Source organism: Rhinatrema bivittatum, chromosome 2, assembly GCF_901001135.1.
Source record: "Rhinatrema bivittatum chromosome 2, aRhiBiv1.1, whole genome shotgun sequence".
NCBI lineage: Eukaryota > Metazoa > Chordata > Amphibia > Gymnophiona > Rhinatrematidae > Rhinatrema > Rhinatrema bivittatum.
The window spans coordinates 617,241,309-617,261,471 of record NC_042616.1 but is presented as its reverse complement, the minus strand read 5'-3'; the positions used below and the strand labels follow the sequence as shown (position 1 = coordinate 617,261,471).

General features: G+C 40.8%; 1 protein-coding gene across 1 annotated transcript in view; it reads left to right on the top strand.

Moving 5' to 3' along the window:
* The window catches only part of KLHL14 (kelch like family member 14), a 211,989-nt gene extending 197,756 nt beyond the window's left edge, over nt 1–14,233 (top strand). The window contains exons 7-8 of the mRNA XM_029591202.1: nt 3,183–3,340; nt 8,988–14,233. Coding sequence (XP_029447062.1) covers nt 3,183–3,340; nt 8,988–9,128 — 299 coding nt within the window. The 3' untranslated portion in view covers nt 9,129–14,233. The remainder of the gene's footprint in view (nt 1–3,182; nt 3,341–8,987) is intronic.
* Nucleotides 14,234–20,163: the final 5,930 nt, after the last annotated feature.

The following is a 20,163-nucleotide window of genomic DNA, read 5'->3' as shown; positions in this document are numbered from 1 at the left end:
AGAGGCATGCAAGATCAATGTCAGAGATACATGTTGAAGTGAAGAAGACAGGAGGAGAGAAAAGAAATAGACAGTAGAAAGGAGACCCTGGAAAAGAGTTAGAAGATAGAGGAAATTGGGTCAAATGCATTAAGAAAACTAAGAAGCCCAGGCAGTAAAGGTAGAAATAAAAGCATTTTATTTTAAATTTAATGATTGGAATATGTTAATTTCGGGAATGTGATTCTCTGATATCTTTATATTTTGTTCAGTATGGGAGAAAATGCATTTCTGTTTCTATTTTTCCGATGCAAAAATAACTTCTTGGAGTTTCATGTTAAATTTTTGTTTACATATTTCTGTTTCTAGTTTGTGATCACTTATTTTGTGTTATGTAAATGTCAGTTTGTTCTGTGTGGGGATCTGTAGCAGTTCAGCTTGTTGTTTTCCAATTTGAAAGTATATTAGTGTTCTAGGACCTGGTATAATATATTTGCTATGCTGTCTTTTCCTTGCTGTTTGCATGCTGGGAGCTAGTGCTGATATAGGTTTGCTCTATAGGTCCTGCATAACTTTTATAGGGTAGCAGATTTAATATAAATTGGAGAAATTATGTTTTCGTTAAGTTCACAATTCAGCTGTGGAATGTATTGCTAGAGATTGTGGTCAAGGCATCTAGCCTAGCAAGGTTTAAAAGAAGTCTGACAAGTTCCTGGAAGAAAAGTCCATAAACAATTATTAGCCAGGTAGACTAGGGAAGGCCACTGCATCACCCTGGGAGTGAGCAACAAAGACCTAGAGCTACGTTTTGGGATCTGCTGGATACTTCCTATTGATCCAGATTAGCCACTGTTGGAGACAGGATGCTGGGCTTGATGGACCTTTGGTGCAACCCATCTTATGTTCTTAAGTTTTGTATGAGTTCAGTGTGCCTGGCAGTGGAGAATGTTTGTTTTGTGGTTACTTAAAGTGAAACCAGAATTTGAATATTAATTGAAAGGTTAAAATATAAAAGTGTGATGTAGAATTATGTGTTTTGACAGGTTTGTTTTCAGAGGCAGTGGGATGGAAATCATGATTAGCTCTGTTACCAAAATTTCAGGGACTCTCTAGGTATGAGGCCTGAGTTTATGTAGCTAGCATTGCTTCTGGGAGGACTTGGTGGCGTGTTCAGTTAAGAGAGATGCGGGAAAGGAAAGGGTTTGAGATAGAGACACTGCTGGGGACAGGGGAGGGGCTCGGAACTTGAGAGAAAGAAACTACTGGGGATTGGGGGAGTGGAGGTAGACAAGAGAGAGACTCATTACCCATCATGTCCTCAGCAATCTTGTGCTCTCTCAATGCCTCTCATTTACCAGTCTCTCTCTCGCACATCATGGGAAGAAGGAGCATTGAGAGAGAGTGAGACTGAGTGACTGCTTGGGCATTTGGGGGGGGGGGGTTCAATTTGTGGATAAATGTATAACTAGCAAGGTCACACTTGTATGCCTAGTGCTCACTCAAGTTAACTTCAGACCCTGCCTGGCTATGCCACTGGTACTAGTGCAGCATACAAAACCTGAATATCTGGAAGATTACACAGACATGGAGACTGCATTCCTCCCTCACCCCTTGACTTGATCCCTCCAGAGAAGAGTTGAGACACACTGGCCAGACAGTGTTAGGAAGCTCGTACTGCCACTGCCTGTGCTGCACCTGTTCCATGGGAAGATGTCACAGCATCACTTGAGAAATTACATTGGCTATTTTATATAGGTGTAAATTTAAAATACTCTGCCTTGTTTTTAAAACAAATTACAGTCATCCACAATATTTGGCTAATCTTTTGGTGCATTACCAATTGCCAAGATTATTACGTTCATCTCAGAAAGATCTTTTTTCTGATTCCATCCCATATTACAATGTACAAGGCGCTTCACTTTCTTTTATCAGGCTACATTTTTATAGAGTGCCTTGTCCCCTAAGATCCAGTTTGAGGATAATTATTTAAAATTCAGGAAAAAATGAAATGTCTATGTAAATTAGCCAGATAAGATTCATCCAGCTAACTTACATGGGATATTCAGCAGCGACTGCTATTGCACACTATTTATCTGGATAAGTCACTAATTATCTGGCTAAATAGTGCTGAATATGCCTCCTTGATTTTTATTGTGATATTATTAATCTGTTTATATATGTTTCTTTTGTTTTAGTGTGTAAGTGAAGTTTATGTCTTTTTCTGTTGTGATGTTTGTTTTTATTGTATTTATTCATGATGGATAAATACAATATAGTTCTGTGTTTTATAATGTAAACTGCTTTGATTTGTATAGAAAGGTGGTATATCAAGCTGAAATGTATTAAACTAAACTACCCAACCAGTGTTACCGAACAGCTAATGATTCATTCATATTGGTCTTGGAAGGCAAAGACCACTTCATCCAAATAAGTTTGACATCTTGACGTTTGTCAATATTGATTTGCTTTCCTAAGCCTTGAATCAGCAATGGGCCACTCTTGTTACTTGTTTGTACTTTAGATGGCCAGTGAAACTGCTGCATCAAAATATCTTTTTACAGACAACTGAGAATTGGCAAAATCATATTGATGCAAAGTAATAACGTAAATAAAGTCTCTTTGTTGGAGTGTTAAAAAGGGTGGGATCATTTCTAACCAACTAATGTACTCTATCTCCTGAGCTTCCAGATAGGCCACAACTTGCTGCAAGGTCAGTCATTGCCATGTTGCTGCCGTGGTGTCCCCATGGACCTCTTTTATGGCTATAACCATGCCTGTAGTTCCCCCCATATCCACTCTGCCAGTCTAGGTATAGCAGTGTTAATACCTCAACCAAGGGAAAGTAACTCTGCCCCACCAGAGCCTGGTATTAAGGTGCCTTTTTGTTATCTGGTCAGCGATGAGTGAGGCCTCATTCTCCTTCCCTGTGGAGGCTGTAAATACTGCCTCTTTGGCACTTCCACTCCTGGTTAACCAAGGGATCAAAAGCTGTATTCAAAAATGTAATCCTACATCTTGTGCATAGCAGCACCTAGAGCTGCCATCAGACTTCAGTGTGCTTTTATATTTTTGTACTTCTGTCACTAATGTGCTGTGCAAGATAACTCACATGGACTCTGGATGCTCAATAACATTTATTTCCCAGATATAGACAATGGTACAGGAAAGTCAAACCTTCACTATCTTGTTTTATTTATGCGCAGGTTTCTCCCATCTAGATGTCATGCTTGTGGAATGCTATGATCCAAAAGGTGACCAGTGGAATATTCTGCAAACGCCTATTTTAGAAGGCCGGAGTGGCCCTGGGTGTGCGGTCCTGGATGACAGTATTTATCTTGTAGGAGGCTACAGCTGGAGTATGGTGCGTGCTACAATTTTCTGTTATTACAGCAATTTATCAGAGAGCTGGGTAGCCATACAGCTTTCACCCTTTAAATGTGCTTGCCAGATTGTCCGCTGGCAGTTTCTTTTCCTAGTAGCATTTGTTAAATTAACATTATCCCTGAAACTATCCCATAAGAGGACAATTTTCAAAGGCATTTGCTTATGCAAATAGTGATTCATGCATGTAAACTAGCTCTATAAAAATTGCCTTCCCTTAATATGACTGAAAGTGTTCGTGTTGTTGGACAACTCGCATGCTTTTAGCAGCACTTAGAGGAGGAACTCTTGGGGGCTTGTTTAGGTCAGGGAAGGATAATAATGTGCATAGATCGCATTTTCAACTCCTCACGTGGTGGTGTCCCTGGAAAAAGAACCTGCACAAAAAAAAAGGTTCAAACGTGCAGGGGTACTTTGTGCCTGCTACAAGCTTCTAAGTAAAAATTGGTGCAAATTCTGCAAGTAAAAGGTACCTCATGTACTTTGACCCAAAATGGAGAGTTTGAAAATTGCCCCCCCCCCCCCCCACATAAGGCTAAATATCTCAGCTATCCAGTAGTGCATGGCACTTACTAGGGAGAAAAGTAGTTCCAGAGAGATCTCTATTCAAATCCTACTCTTTTTGTTTTATTTTGGGGAAGCACTGGTTTAAGCACAGCTACCTTGACCTTGGACCATATTCATTTGGTTTGTATTAGGGCCATTAACAATATAATTCTCAAGTAAACTTAAAATAGTAAATGCAGTTTCAAAATGTATTGACTTCTATTACATAGTCCCCCTGGCTTAGACTAGGCCATTCTTTAATAGTGAGGTCATCATTATTACACATTACACTCGCATGTCTCCCTTAAGAATGAGAACATTGAGACTGCAACACTTTGCTGTTCAATTTTAGCTTTCAGTCAATAAGAAGTGCTGAATCATCAATACACACCTTTGCACCCATTAATGTCTGAACAATCTCTCAAGGAGTGACAATAAATTCAAACAACCAGTTTTGCATAGCTGATTCACTCATAGTCCACACTCCATGGTGGGGACAAGGCTCCATTTCTCAAAAACCGCTCCACTGCAACCCTCAGCTTGGGAATCCCCACATGTAATAGCTAATTCAGCCCTGCTTATCAGCAGAAAAAGCAAGTTTGCTTACTGTAAACAGTGTTTTCCACAAGTAGCAGGATGAATTAGCTATACTAAATAACTGCCTAACTCCGTGGAAATTCAAACAGCTTTCAATTACTTTAATTGATTAATATTCTGCTTTTTGGCACTTCATAGCAGATTACATTCAAGTATGTGCATTCAGGTACTGTATTTCTCTATCCCCCAAGGACTTACAATCTAACAGGCTAATTTTAAAATGAATGCACTTGCGCCCATACACATGTATCTGCGCGCGAGCAAAGATACGCTGGAATTTTAAATCATGTGCACACTTGAGCATATATATTTTAAAATATACCAACCATACATAAGTATGCTCCTACTTTTAAGAAGTACTAGAGCTACATCTAGCGCATGTGTCTTCCATAGGACTTTATCAGCTTTTACGTGTATATGTAGGCATATTTTAAAACATGCTTGCAGAGGGACAAGCCAGTTTTTCCAGTTTGCCCATTTAACATCGAGGTCTTCCAACCCCTCTGCTCTTCATCCTGCACGCCCCCATTTGACCCAACTCCTCACCCTGTCCTGTGAGGACTAAAACTCCAGACTTGTTCCTCATCCAGAGCAGCAGTAAAGTTACATGGATAACAAGCCAATGTGCACCGCAGTCTCCGGTTTTAAAGTACGGAGTTACTGTTGGCCCCACCCCGTAAATCCACGTTGCTCGCACACAACATACCCACGAATGTGGTAATTTTGGCACGAGTAATACTTTTAAAATCTATCTTTTAAGTTTGTTCCTGAGGCAAAGGTGGGTAAAGTAACTTGTCCAAGGTCACAAGGATCAGCAGTGGGATATGAACCCTCTTTTCACTCATTCATAGCTGCTGCTGTAACTACTAGGCTACTTCTCCTCTCACTTATCTAGAATTAGTTCTAAAATTGACAGAGGGACTCACAAAGCAACACCCAAGCAGGTATTCCCACACATGCTCAGTAGCTCTATGAGCTAAGAGAGAGCGGTCCATTTGGTGCCACTAGATGACGTCATGCACGTAATGGCTAATGCATCCTGCTATCTATGTAAAACACCGTTTATGGTAAGCAAACTTGCTTTATTTATTTAACTCATATGTGATCTCCTATCTTTCCATTCCAAAGACCCCCAATATAATATCTAATCTTGCTTCTGTTATCAGTAAGTTGGCACAATAAATCACAAGTAAGTACAGGTGTTCCCAAACCTAGGGAAATTAACATATAAGATCCTAACTTTCAAGCCTATCTGTGGCACAGCATATGTACACGAAAGTACTAGTATTTTATAAATACTGCATATGTCTGCTCTGAAAGTATGCACGTTTCAATGCATGCATATATTTCCAATGCAGTATAATATATACTTTCTTTACTCGTTTATAAACAAGCACATGTATATTTTACACAGGAAATAATTGTGACACTGTGTGCAAATAAACACCCAGAATTAAACGCGGAGACAGGTATTTTATATAGTATGCATATATTATATACCATTTTGAAAATACTTGTGTGAGTGCTTGGAATAACCAATTTGCTATTACCTCCACCAGTTCACCCAGTCTTTCTCCAGTTTGCCTAGACATTTTAGCACTTCACCCTGAGGCTCCACCAATTCACTCAAATCTCCCACCCAAAAACTGCAGAGAACAGACCAGTCTGATTTCACTTGTACGAGTCAATTACAAGTGTAAAAGTGAATGAACAAGTTCAGTAATATATATGCATACTAGCCGTTAAGCCCGTAACAACGGGCTTGGTCCGTTTCCTTCCCACTCCCTCCTCCTCATTCTCCCTCCTCCTTCACTCTCTCCCCCCTCCCTCTCACTTCCCCCTCCCTCTCTCTCACCTTCCCTCCCCCACCCCCTCTCTCTCACCTCCCTCCCCCTCTCTCACCTCCCTCCCCCTCTCACCTTCCCCTCCTCCCTCTCTCTCTCTCACCTTCCCCTCCCTCTCTCGATCCCCTCCCCTTTACGATCGTCCACAACCGGCAGATCTCGGGGGGGGGGGGGGTGTCCTGTGCGCGGCGGCGCCGCCGCCACTTCTCCTCCCGCTCCTGCCGGCAGATCTCGGGGGGGGGGGGGGGTGTCACTCGCGCGCGCGGCGCCGCTGCTTCTCCTCCCGCTCCTGCTTCGCGGCCGCCGCCGCTCCTGCGGCCCCACCGCCATTTTTTTTTTTCCGGGCACGCACGGCTCTGACCAACGTGCTGGCCCGCACATGCGCGGTAGAGCTGCTCTCTACTGCGCATTTGCGGGCCGTCGGTCAGAGCCCATTTATAAGGTAGATATCTGTTACAAAATAGCACCTACCACACGTACTTCTGAACCCCGCCCCTGAATGCCCCTAGCCTGCCCCTCCCCCCCCAGTAAAATACATACAACAAAACTGAAAACACGCGCACACTCTCGAAGGTTATAAAATAGCATATCCACTTGCACATGCTGCTTTTATGCATGAAACCCCTTTGAAAATTCACTCCTATGTGAGTGCCTGAGGCAGTGAGAGGTTAACTTGCCAAAGGCTAACCACTCCACACTGAACCGTGAACGAGCATCAGCATCCAAAACAATACAAAGTAAGCACAAATCTGATATTTTAATGGTTTATAATGTAGGGAAGCATAATGGGAACAGTTTTCAGAACTCTGCATTTTGATGTGAACTCCCTGCATACTTTTACCTGTGGGCTTTGCACCAGAGTATTCAAGAGGAAGGTGTGCCCATACTTTCTCTTTGAAAACTGCCCAAGAAAAAAGTAGCCACAGAGATTTGTACCTCCTTTCATGCAGATATTTTTTTCTGGCCAAAACATCGTGCATAATTTTGAAAATGCAAAACTGTGCACGTTGTTGCCTCCACCCTGGCCTGACCCCACCTTGGGAATACCTTCACAAAAATATGGATAAAAGTAGGCTCAGTGTGGCACAATACATGTAATTGTACCCACGTATAGAGTGGGCAGTTTCAAAAAGCCTTTTTTCCTGGATAAATAGATATTTACACAGGTAAATGGATTTTCAAAGTAGCCCTCAGTATGTGCAGTTTCTAACAAATTTTTCATTTGTACATGTGTATATATTTTTTTTTACTTACTTTTAATATTTAATCGACAATCCTACAGGGGATATGTAGAGAGTTACTGTAAAGTGGTATTCAGTTCACCTACTGTTTAGTGCTTCATCATTTCTTCTTATGAGATTAAATATTTTGTTTGTTTTTTTTTGGACCAACGGTTTCTTCCTCTTCCTCCTCCTCCTCCTCCTTCCACCTCAATCAGAACCAAACTCTGTTTGATTATGGCACCATAAACACCCATTTGCAACTACCCAGGGATTTGCCTCCTATTTTTACATCCTCCTTCATAATGTTGCCATGTGGCTGCCTCTCTCTTTCCCGGTGCCGGCGAACGTATTTGGAAAAAAGCCAGCATGGGGCAGGCAGTGGGACTGTGACGGTCGCAGGGGAGGGCAAAAGCAAAAGGGAGAGAGAAGTGAGCAAGTTGGAAGTCAGAAGAGAGCAAAGGGAGAGCGGGAGCACGGGGGGCAGAGGCTAAAAAGAACAGAAAGGAAAAGTTGGGGGAAGAGAGGGGAGAACAAAGGAGAGAGGCATCTGCAAGTAAGGGGGAGAGAAGGAGGGGAGAGAAAGAAGGCGAGATGCAAGAGAATGGATACCCAGAGGGGGGAGGGGGGGTTCCCTGAGCTGAGGAATTGTCATCCTGAATTAACTGTGATAAAATAAATCTGCTGCCATAGGGACATCTCACTCTACATGCACATAGATGTTGATCAATGTTATCCCTATAGCAGTAGATTTATTTTAGCACTTGTATTGCGTTTCCACTGCAGGTTATTTAGTTTAGTGTTGATCCTGAATCAGCTGTCACAAGAAGGGGAGCTGCTATCTCATCCTCACATTTACCTGCGCTCCCTAAAACGTGTTTTGGAGCAGGAAAGTGTAGGAAGAGGGGTTTTTTGTGATTGGTGAGATGGAAGGATGGGGAACTGGTAAAGACCATCCTGAGGAGACATGCATAAGAGAATGAAGAAATGTGAAAGACAACGACAGAAGTCAACAGGAGGAAAGTAAGTGAAGTGGTAGCGATGGAGGAAAGAGGCAGGGAAAAGAGGTGGGCAGACGTTCATAGAAGGCAGAGGGAGGTGGAAAAAGAAAGAGCCAAGGGAAAGAAAAGAAAAAAAAGAGAACCAGGAAATGTATTCATGAGGCAGACAGAGCATAGGGAAGGTTGAAAACATGGTGATGAAATATTTTCAGGCAAAATCCCAGCATTCTTTTCAGAAAAGTATGTCCCCATTTTCTCATTCAGGTAAAAATCCTTTCATAAATAACTCTTGCCCTTAAAGAGGTACTGTATGAGTATACTGGGGTAAATGTGTTTTCTTGGGGAGTAAATTTTGGTACTAGTGTTTGTGTTTGCTTTTACTATTTTTTTTTTAATTTAACTTTAATATTGCTTTCTAGGGAGCCTACAAGTCTTCCACTATTTGCTACAGTCCTGAGAAAGGAACTTGGACAGAGCTAGAAGGGGATGTGGCAGAGCCACTCGCAGGTCCCGCCTGCGCCACTGTCATACTGCCAGCCTGTGTGCCGTACAACAAATGATATCTAAGAAACGTTGAGATGAACACTATTGCATTTCAGAAAATAAGGTCAGGTGACATAAATAATTTGAAAAAAAAAAAAAAGGATTTCTTGTAAAACTAAACAGCAGCAGTACAAACTGGATTTAAGAAAAAAGACAGCTTTTAGTGGACCAAAACTGGCATCGCATCTTTCAGAGCAAATCCCTGAAATCTAACGGAACATCACATAACAATTAACTCCTATCATTTAGGGCTAGCTTTAGCTCTTCCTGCTTACAGTATTTCACCCAAACCTCAGCCTTCAGTTCCAGAACTGACTGAACTGTTGAACAAGGCCTACAAAAGACTACATCGGCATCAGGCCCTGGATTCTGCCTACATGAGATTTTTGTTGACATCCTTGTCATGTTCTGTACTAACCAATGCAAGTATGACAAAAAGGCTGATGTACTAAGCTGTGACATTTTTTTCACAGAAGGGGTATTTGTGCGAAAAAATTCACAAAAGACCTGGAAACATACAAAAACACCAAAATATAGATGTTTTGCATATTTTTTCATAATAAAAAATGCCAAACTGGGTCAGACCAAAGTTCCATGAAACCCAGCATCCAGGGCAATCCAGGCTACAAGTACCCGGTAGGATGCCAAAGAATATGTCCTATCTTTTTTTGCTCATAACCAGGAATAAGAAGTGACTTTCTCAAGTCTACATGGCTAATATTCGTTTTTGGACTTTTCCTCCATGAACTTGTCTAAACCCTTTTTAAACCCAGCAACACTAACCCACATCCTCTGGTAACAAATTCCATAGTTTAGTTGTATACTGAGTAAAAAAGTACTTTCTCTGATTTGTATTGTGTGCTACCTATTAACTTCATGGCATGTCCCCTAGTCTGAGTGTTATTAGAGTACATAACCATTTCCTATTTACCCATTCCACCCCACTCATGATTTTATAGACCTTTGTTAGCCATCTCTTTTCCAGGCTGAAAATCCCTAAACTGTTTCGCCTTTCCTCATAGGGAAGCTGTTCCAACCCCTTATCATTTTGGTCACCCTTCTCTCTATATTTTCTAGTTACACTATATTTTTTTGAGATGGGGTAACCTAAATGGCATTTATTTTCCATACCTTTTCTAATAATACCTAACATTCTATTTGCTTTAGTGGCCACTGCTGCGCACTAAGCAGAGGACTTTAAAGCATTGTCTTCAGTGACTCCAAGATCCTTTTCCTGAGTGGTGACTTCTAATACAGAACACGGCATTGTATACAGAATAGTCTGGATTATTCATTATGCATTTGTCCACATTAAATTTCAACTACCATTTAGATGTCTAATCCCCCAGTCTCACAAAGTCCTCTTACAGTTCCTTACAATAGCCTCACGATTTAACTACTTTGAATAATTTTATGCCATCTGCAAATATGATTGCCTAGTTCATGATTCCCACAAATATATTAAAAAGCACCGGTCCCAGTACAGATCCAGGCTGCATTCCCACTATTTACTTTTCTTCACTGAGAGAAATGATCATTCTCTCCAACCCCTTGTTTCCCATATTTTAGAAAGTTACCAATCCATGATAGGTCATTGCCTCATATCCCATAACTTTTTAATTTCCTAATGAATCTTTCTTTAGGAATTTTGTCAAATGCCTTTTGAAAATCTAGATACATAATATCAACCGACTCACCCTTGTCCACATGTTTACTAGCCTCTTCAAAAAAAATCTAACAGGTTTATAAGGCAAGATTTCTCTTTGTTAAATCAATGTTGGCTCTGCCCCATTAATCTGTGTCTGTCCAGATGGCCAGTAATTTTGTTCTTCAGAGTAGCTTCTACCATTTTGCACATCATTAAAGTCAAACTCACCAGTCTGTAGTATTCCAGATCAACTGGGAACCCTTTTTAAAAATGGGCATTACGTAGGCCATCCTCCAATCCTCAGGTACCGTAGTTGATTTGAATGAATGGTTAGATATTACTAGTAGTAAGTCTGCAATTTCATTTTTTAGTTCTTTCAGGACTCCGGCATATGTTATCCAGTCCTGGTGATTTGTAACTCATTAGTTTATCATTTTATTCTATTACTTCTTCCCGGTTCACTAATTTACTTCAGTTCCTCAAAGAATGTTTGTGGCGTAGGTATCTCCGCAACACCCTCCTAATTAAAGACAGAAGCAAAAAATTCATTTAGTTTTTCTGCATTGGTCTTGTCTTTTGTGAACGCCTCTATTACCCCTCAGTCATCTAGCAATCCATACAACTCTTTCACAGTCTTCTTGCTTTGAATATATTTGAAAAGTTTTTATTTTAGGTTTATGTCTCTCTGGCAAGCATCTTTTCAAATTCTCTTTTGCTTTGTCTTATTAATGCTTTACATCTAACTTGCCAGTGCTTTTGCATTTCTATTTTCTTCATTTGTTACTTTCCAGTTTTTGAAAGATGTCTTTTTGGTTTTAATTGTCTCTTTCACCTCACCATTTAATCATGCTGTCTATAGTATGGTCTTCTTTCTATCTTTTTCAATGCATGGAATACATCTAGTCTGGGCTTCCAAGATGGTAGTTTTTAAACAGTATCTATGCCTCATCCAAACTTTTCACCTTTTACAACCATTCCTTTTAGTTTTTACATAACTAACTAACTCATTTTATCAGTCTCTTGTTTAAAATTAAATGCTACCACAGTAGTTTTCCTTAATGGTCCTCCCTTCAGTGATTCTGTTAAATGTGATTACATTAGGATCACTCTTGCCAAGCAGCCCTATCACTGTTACCTTTAACACCAGATCCTACATCGCATTGAAGATTAGATCTAAAGTAGTCCCCGCTTTCATCAGTTCCAGGACCAGCTGCTCCATGAAATAGTCATTTTTTAACATCTAGAAGCCTTTCCTCCCTAGCATGTCCCGATAAGACATTTACTCTGTCAATATTGGAGTAATTGAAACCTCCCTTTATTATTGTGCTTCCTAATTTGTTAGTTTCCCTAGCTTCTGTTAGGATTTCCCTGTCTGTTCTTCATCTTGGTCTGGCAGACTGTAATATACCCCCAACGCTATACCCTTCTCTATCACACAGGGACTTTCTATTCATAGAGATTGCATGGTGCATTTTGTTTCCTGCAGGATTTTTATCCTGTTTGACTCTATGCGATCCTTAACATATAGTGCCACTCCTTCACCAATTTGACCTGGCTTATAATTTCAATATAATTTGTACCCTGGTATCACAGTGTTCCATTGGTTATCCTTCTTCCACCAGGTCTCTGAGATGCCTACTATATCTGTACCTACATTTAGTGTGTTTCATTCTAACTCTCCAATTTATTTTTGAACTTCTGGCATTCACAACAGACAATTTAAGGTATAATTTTTATTTATATTCATAGCCTGCCTTGCAGTTTAAATGGGAAGTTTGGGATCACCCCTTCTGTGAAAATATTTGCAGCTTTGGACCAATCTATAGTAAACTTTCTGCCAGGCATTAAAGTATATTTAAATTCATACATAATAAGCTGCTGTGATGCAAAAACGTGCAAAGCAGCTCATTATTTATTAATTTTTTACAAACTAGTGTACAAAAACATCTTCACTTGCTGTGTTTTGCAAAAAACCCCAATTATTATTATTATAACTATCTCAGTAAAGTGTAGTTATCTTTTTTCTGCCTTCCCGGAAGCTCAAGTTCATGCACTATTTTTCTATCCATGCAGATGAGCTAGGTAGAAAACTTGCGTATGTACGAGACTGCTAACCCAGGGGAAATCTCACAGATCAGTACATCGGCCTCAAAGCCTGAGGTAACAGAGTGCTGCTGGTAAGGGAAGCTACCAAGCTTTTAAATAATGGATCCCCTCACCATGCAGCTAAACAAAATGTCCCTTATACTCTGCGGTTAAGTCCGTGGCTTGGTATCACAAAAGTGCAAGTTCAAGCTCTGAAATCACTACGGAACAGAGTAGCCTGCACTGAACATGACATCTTTGTATTAAAATCAGTCTTTTATTGTACTCCAGAGCACAAAACTTTCCAGGGCCCTTTTTTCAGGTCATCCAACTTTATGTGTACCTTTACATTGAGACTATCTCAGGCCTAGATTTATCACTTCACTATAATTATAGCAAAATGATCACCTGTGGCCAAAAAAGGGGTGGGAGGCAAAAGTGTGCAGCTGGCCACATCGCCCAGTAGCACCGGTAGAAAAGGTGTAGGTATTTCCAGTGCTGCTGCCAGCGATAATGTGCGAAACATTATTGCCCGCAGCGCTACCGGCCCCTCATTTTACTAAACCCTGCCCAAACTCCTCCCTTTTCCCTCATTTACATTCTAACATCACGATGCGATAGTTATCACTTGCATTAGGGCGTTATTGCATGGGATAACACCCTAACGCCCACGATAATGGCCCATCATGATTTGAAATTGACCCCCTTAGTATCCCAAACCTATATTTCTTCTGTAAATTATTAGCTAAAATTATATATTCCCATAAAAAAATAAATAAAAGAAAACTGTATCCCACTGTCGATTCTGTTCTTCTTGCAGAAGGTACACATCTCCAAAAAGCACAGCAGGACATTTTCCAGAGCATAGTTTACTTCTTTCTCTATGTGGAGGTTTTATATAGCCTCAGAACATTAGCCATGAAAACTGATACTGGGCAAAGGCAACAATACCTGACCCACTGCAACTAAATCATAAGGGGCTCAAATCATATTCATGCAAACACATTATTAAATAATCATTGCACACAAACACATGCATACAAGCAGGATAACATAATTAATATTAGTACGAAGAAGATGATTCTCTATAGCTTTCAGGAGGGTAAGGATAAGTGTGTACTGACCACCTTCCTAGAAGTGTATTAGTTTTGGTTTCTGAGACCCCCCCCCCCCCCCCGTGTTTGCAGACAGTTTATATCTCCGAACGTCGTCAGACCTTTTCCCTTGCATTAGTGCTGTGTACCTCAGTGGCCAAGGACCCTGTTCCACTCTTGTGCCTTAAGAGTTAGGGATGTGCAGCAGGGATGGATTTGTCCCATTCGGTATTCGTATTCGTCGGGACCCAAATCCGTTGCATCCGTTCTCGGGGGACCCCGATCCGTTCATTAGTTACATATGTATTTGTTTCCCAAAAAAAACCCCTATCCCAACCCTTTAAATTTAATTAACTACAACCCCCCCACCCTCCTGACCCCACCAAGACTTGCCAAAAGTCCCTGGTTGTCCAGCGGGGGTCCTGGGATGATCTCCTGCACTTGGGCTGTCGGCTACCGGTATTCAAAATGGCGCAGATAGCCTTTGCCTTTACTATATCACAGAGGCTACTGTTGCCATTGGTCAGCCCCTGTCACATGGTAGGAGCAATGGACGGCCGGCGCCATCTTGTGCTCCTACCGTGTGACAGGGGCCGACCAATGGCACCGGTAGCCCCTGTGACATAGTAAAGGCAAAGGCTATCGGCACCATTTTGAATGCCGGCAGCCGACAGCCCAAGTGCAGGAGATCGCTCCAGGACCCTCGCTGGACCATGAGGGACTTTTGGCAAGTCTTGGGGGGATCAGGAAGGTGGGGGTTTATTCGTTAGTGATGCGTTGCATTCGTGGGGTTCACCATATGTTTCGTGACCCCCACGAATACAACGAATATGGCATATACGTTGCAGATTGCCAATATGTTGCAAACGAATGCACACCCCTATTAAGACTAAGGCCCATCCCATTTCATTGGTCCAATCCTAAAAAGAAAAGAGTCATATTGTGCAAATGTTTTATATCACTATTTTCAGACTAGCTATTTTCTTCTTGGTTGTGAAATTACCTGAAGTGGCTAGTGTTTGTCCTGTGACCCAGTGCTGAAAATGAAGGAAGCAGCAAATTCCCTAAGAGGACTAGCAGAGGTGGCTGTCATAGTAATCTTATGTGGTCTCTTTGGGGGGCGCACAGTATTTGCATGCAGCCATCTTAAGAGACTGTACAATGTCTGGTCATATTTTTAGGAATAAAAATACAAACAACATATTTGGGGCCACTTAAGGACAGAAAGAAATATAAATATAAGACAGTACACATCATGCACAAAGATAAATCCTACCTACAGCATAGACTGCTAAAGAGTTCTAGATGTAAAGGACTGGAAATTTGCAGATTTTTAGCAGTCCGTGCTGTACAGTAAAAAGTAAAGAAACCTAATTTTGCTTTGTTGGTAATTAGACTTTCAAATGCTTTTTGTCTTTGAAGGGCAATACACGTGAAATGCTGTCTGTTTGTCCAATGCACTGTAACGGGCCGCTACAGTAAAAATCGCGGGACAGCAGGCTAGCGCCCGCTCTCCTGTGCGCGCAATACAGTAAACAAATTTATTTAAATTAGGGTCTGTGGCAAAAAGAGGCGGCTGTCAGCGGGTTTGACAGCCGACGCTCAATTTAGCCGGCATCGGTTCTCAAGCCTGCTGACAGCCACAGGTTCGGAAACCGGATGCCGGCAAAATTGAGCATCCGGCTTTCAACCCACGAGCCGTGGGCCCATTTTAAATTTTTATTTTTTTTTAATTTTTTACTTTTTTTAACTTTTGGGGCCTCCGACTTAATATCGCCATGATATTAAGTTGGAGGGTGCACAGAAAAGCAGTTTTCCCAGGAATTAACGCCTACCTTTGGATAGGTGCTAACTTCTGAAAGTAAAATGTGCGGCTTGGCTGCACATTTTACTTACTGTATCGCGTGGGAATACCTAATAGGGCCATCAACATGCATTTGCATGTTGTGGGCGCTATTAGGTTCGGGGGGGTTGGACACGTGTTTTCGAAGCACTATTACCGCTTACTGAATAAGGGGTAAAGCTAGCGCATCGAAAACGCGCTTCCAATCGCGGGTTAACAGTGCGCTCCGGTGGAGTGCACTGTACTGTATCGGCCTGTCAGAGAGCATTGTACAGCGGAAGTGTGTTACAGCCTGTCATTGCTGTTGTAATTGTGGACCTTGGATTTCGTCCCCCTCACCTTTGGAATTCTTTTCTTCCCTGCTTCTTTGGACCTCCAGCTCCATTAGAACTGGCCTCCTTTGGGCTGTGGCACTGTGAGCCTTCATTCATCACTGCCCAGTGTTTTTCCCCTATTTTTATAAGTCCCCATTCTAGCAATAGCCTTTGTCCAGTGGCCACAAAGCATGTCTCCTTCTGGACCCCAGTAAACATTGATGTTGCGTTTGATCAGTAGGTGTCACCATTGAGTGGCTGACTAGAACATCCTCTTCTTGGGGGCTGTGAACACTGCTTCGACATCATCCCCAGCCCAGCATCTGAGCCTCGGAATCAAACCCATTTCCTTCCATGCATGGTAGTGCATAGCACTGACACTGAGCTGCCCCCAGACTTTAGAATTCTAAGCATGAGATTTCCAAACAAGTCAAACGCATAAATTCAATTATAAATGAAGGAATATAGTTTAGAAGTAAATATATCCTTATACATTTGGGCTCAAAAGAGCATAAAAAAATCTACGCAAAGGTATACCTCTCTGTGCAGATGATGCCTCTGAAAACTCTTTCTAAAACAAAAGTTATATTGCAATTTGATTTGCATTAGTTTATTTTTCCGTGTGTCTATTACCCACATGACATTTTACCAAGAACATTTTTTTGTAAATGGTCCTTTGTCCTTTAATATTCATTCACCCCTGCTGTTATCCCTCATTTAGTTTTCATGCAAAAGAAAAAGAAAAATCGTTTATTACAAAATAAATACTGAACATGCTGGGGAAACTTGCTCAGCTTTGTGACAGAGCAGGTGAGCGTTAATAAGTGTGCATATATGCACTTCTGTTTAATGCACGGTCTGTGTTATGCTTTTTTTAATGAAATATTAATGGGCAAAGGAGGATTTCTTCAGGTCTCTAGGTGTCCAAGTTTCAGATTCTGACTGTATGCATGGATAACATGAGTCTATGCACTGGGGTATATTTGCAGGAAAAAAAAACAGGATCAAGTATTCCAGTTGTCTAAGTCATACGTTTTTCTGCACATAAACCTTCTGCGTTTGTCCATATATTTCCCATCTCCCATGTTAACACATTTCAATCAAGACCATTGAATAGAGTAATTAACTTTCTTTTAAGTCTTCTGTTGGAACCAACAAATTAAAAGTATTCTGGTTCGACACTAAATGAAGCAGCCTTGGTGAACACTAACATGGGCTTAAAGCCTGCCTCAGTATCATTTAGACTTTTGTCACTTGTCTCAGCAAATCACATGCGCAGGCTTCTCAATTCTTACCTTATACAAGGTTATTCATTGTTCTTTTTCAAACCAATGTAATTTAAAGCATTTATGAGAATTATATGTAAAGCTTTCTGACTTTCAGAAAGGCATGACCAAGGAAAGAGCTGTGACTGAATAGGTTACAAAGAATGTAAATTTTGTACAGTAACAGAACGTGTAAATGAAGCTTGCTTGTAGGGGGGAAACTTTAAATAAAACTTTATGTATGAATTCAACTGTGCCCTATCCTGCTTATAAATATTCATTGAAACCTTACAATTTGGGAAGTTGTTTCTTTATTATGTAAATATGTAAACAGTTTAATTTTGATGCGTGTGACATTTTTACTTGGGCTCTCTCTTTCTCTCTCCACACAGACACCCACACACAAAAATTTGTATTTCACTTCTGTGAAAGTTCCAGCACGTGCATGCTTGTGAATTTAGCAGATCCCGTTGGTCACTTTCATGCCACCCTCAGGCTGTATATAGTCCTTCAGTTTCTCTTCAAGCCTGCTTCCTTTCAGTAGAATGCTGTTATCACAGCAGAGCTGGCAACCTAATTTGTCTTAACATGTTGGTTTCCTTCTTTTTTTTATTATTATTATTATTTTTCAATAGTGTCAAGATTTACAAAAGCAAAGCATAAGAAAATGCAATCAAGCTCGAGAAAGAAAATGTTAATTTCATTCTGTTACCCAGAACTTTCTGATCCTTGCAATCCTAATACTACTACTACAGTTGCTACGACTTAAAATTTCTGTAGTATTACTAGACTAAGGGGGTCATTTTCTAAAGGGATCGCATGTGAAAAGGGTCTTTTCGTACACGCTACCTAGATCAGGGCGGCGTCGGGGCAGACTCCGCGACGACTTCGCCTACGGCAAAAGGTAAGAATCCTTATCGCCGCCAGTAGTGCACCCAATAGCGCTACCTTTCACAGTGGCGCTATTGGGTGCGAAAGCCAGCAGCGATAACACCGCGGTGGTGTGATCGCTGCCGGCTTTCGCAGGCCCACCCCCACCCCCACACCGCGCGATTCACTATTCTCTGCGAGAATAGTGAATCCAGGCCTAAGTTGCCTCAAAAACCAGGGCTTGATTAGAAGAGCACATAAAGATAAAAACTGGACTACACTTTTTTACTGTTCCTAGTTTTTTCTCAAAAGTCACCTGAACGTATGATGACAACTGTGGCCATGGAGGTACTCCACCATAAGCAAAACAAAACTGTGATTGATTTTTTGTTTGAATAAGAGCTAGTACGTTTTGTTTGAATAAGAGCTAGTAGGCAGCAGCCAGAATGATTTAAGTTAAAAATGTGTATTCCATCATACAAAGCGGATTACAACTCACACAAAAACTGAATGCACTAACTAAAAATCAAAGCATGCAAGTTACATAAATCCGTAATAGTACATAAGCAAATGATAATCAGCATATTAACGCTTTGATAAACTATTGCTAATTCCATATAAAGTAAATGCAGCCTTCGACTAGCACTTCTCATGTTTAAATCATTACAAAGCTCATCTCATAACATAATGGAATCATCCCATTGAAGAGACTCACATTAATATCAAGAGTATATTAAATAAAAAAAAACATAGAAAAACCCCACCAAATATGGGATTGGGGCTTGAACATCAAGGGACAAAGTCTACCACTGATAAGTGCTTTAGTTGTTCACTTGTGTGACAGCATTGATTTAATTTTGTTGGGACTTAACATTCAAGCATTTATGGTCACATAGAGACAAGTAATGTCCAGCATTTAGCATTCAGTTACTTTATTTGAAAACAAAATGGTTTAAAAAAATTTGTAACCTGGGACCAATGATTAAAATTTGGGCTTGGTAACTATTCATTACATTCACAGCTTTGGGCAATGCAAAAAAAAGCCCGTCATTATGAATGTCCCTAAGTAAACAAAATTACCCATTTGTCATTTCAAAGCCCGTTTGCATTAATGTTTTCAGTTTTATGTTAGTTGTATTATTCCCAATAATAGTGTTGGCAATATATTTGTGGGGTTTTTCTATTTTTTCTTATTTGTTACACATTTCTCCTCTTCAGATTGTATTTTTTGGCATGAGTATATTAAAAACATTGTGGTCTGGTGTTAATCCTATGTAAAATAAGTATAGCAATTATTATTTTAAAAAAGCCCATCCCAATCTTAACAGCACAAAAGTGGCAATAATCCCATAATTGCTCACTAAAGAAAGCTCCAGAATAACAGTGGGAGTAGTAATAATAATCACATTATTGCTCAAGATGAGAAAACAGCCAAGTGTTTGATTTGTTACAAAACAGATGATAGTCATCTATTTCTTCCAGAATAAAAGGGAGCAAGTTGCAAGAACATGGGAGCTACTCCAGAAAAAGCTCTCTCCCTGGTCTTTACCCATAAGAGCATAAGACTTGCCATACTGGGTCAGACCAAATATCCATCAAGTCCAGCATCCTGTTTCTAACAGTGGCCAAGCCAGGCCACAAGTACTTGGCAAGATCGCAAGGGGGATACACTATATCAACTGGCTCACCTTTATCCACTTGTTTATGCCCTCAAAAAATGTAGCAAATTTGTGAGGCAAGATATCCCTTGGCTAAATCCATGTTGGCTTTGTCTGTGCAATTTTATTTTAAAGAAGAGACATTACAAATTTACTAGATTCACTGAAGAACATACGATGTGACATGCTGGGTCAGATCATGACCCAGCGAACCCAGCATCCTGTCTTTTGCAGTAGCCAGTCCAGGTTATTAGGAAGTCCCCAGCAGATCCCAA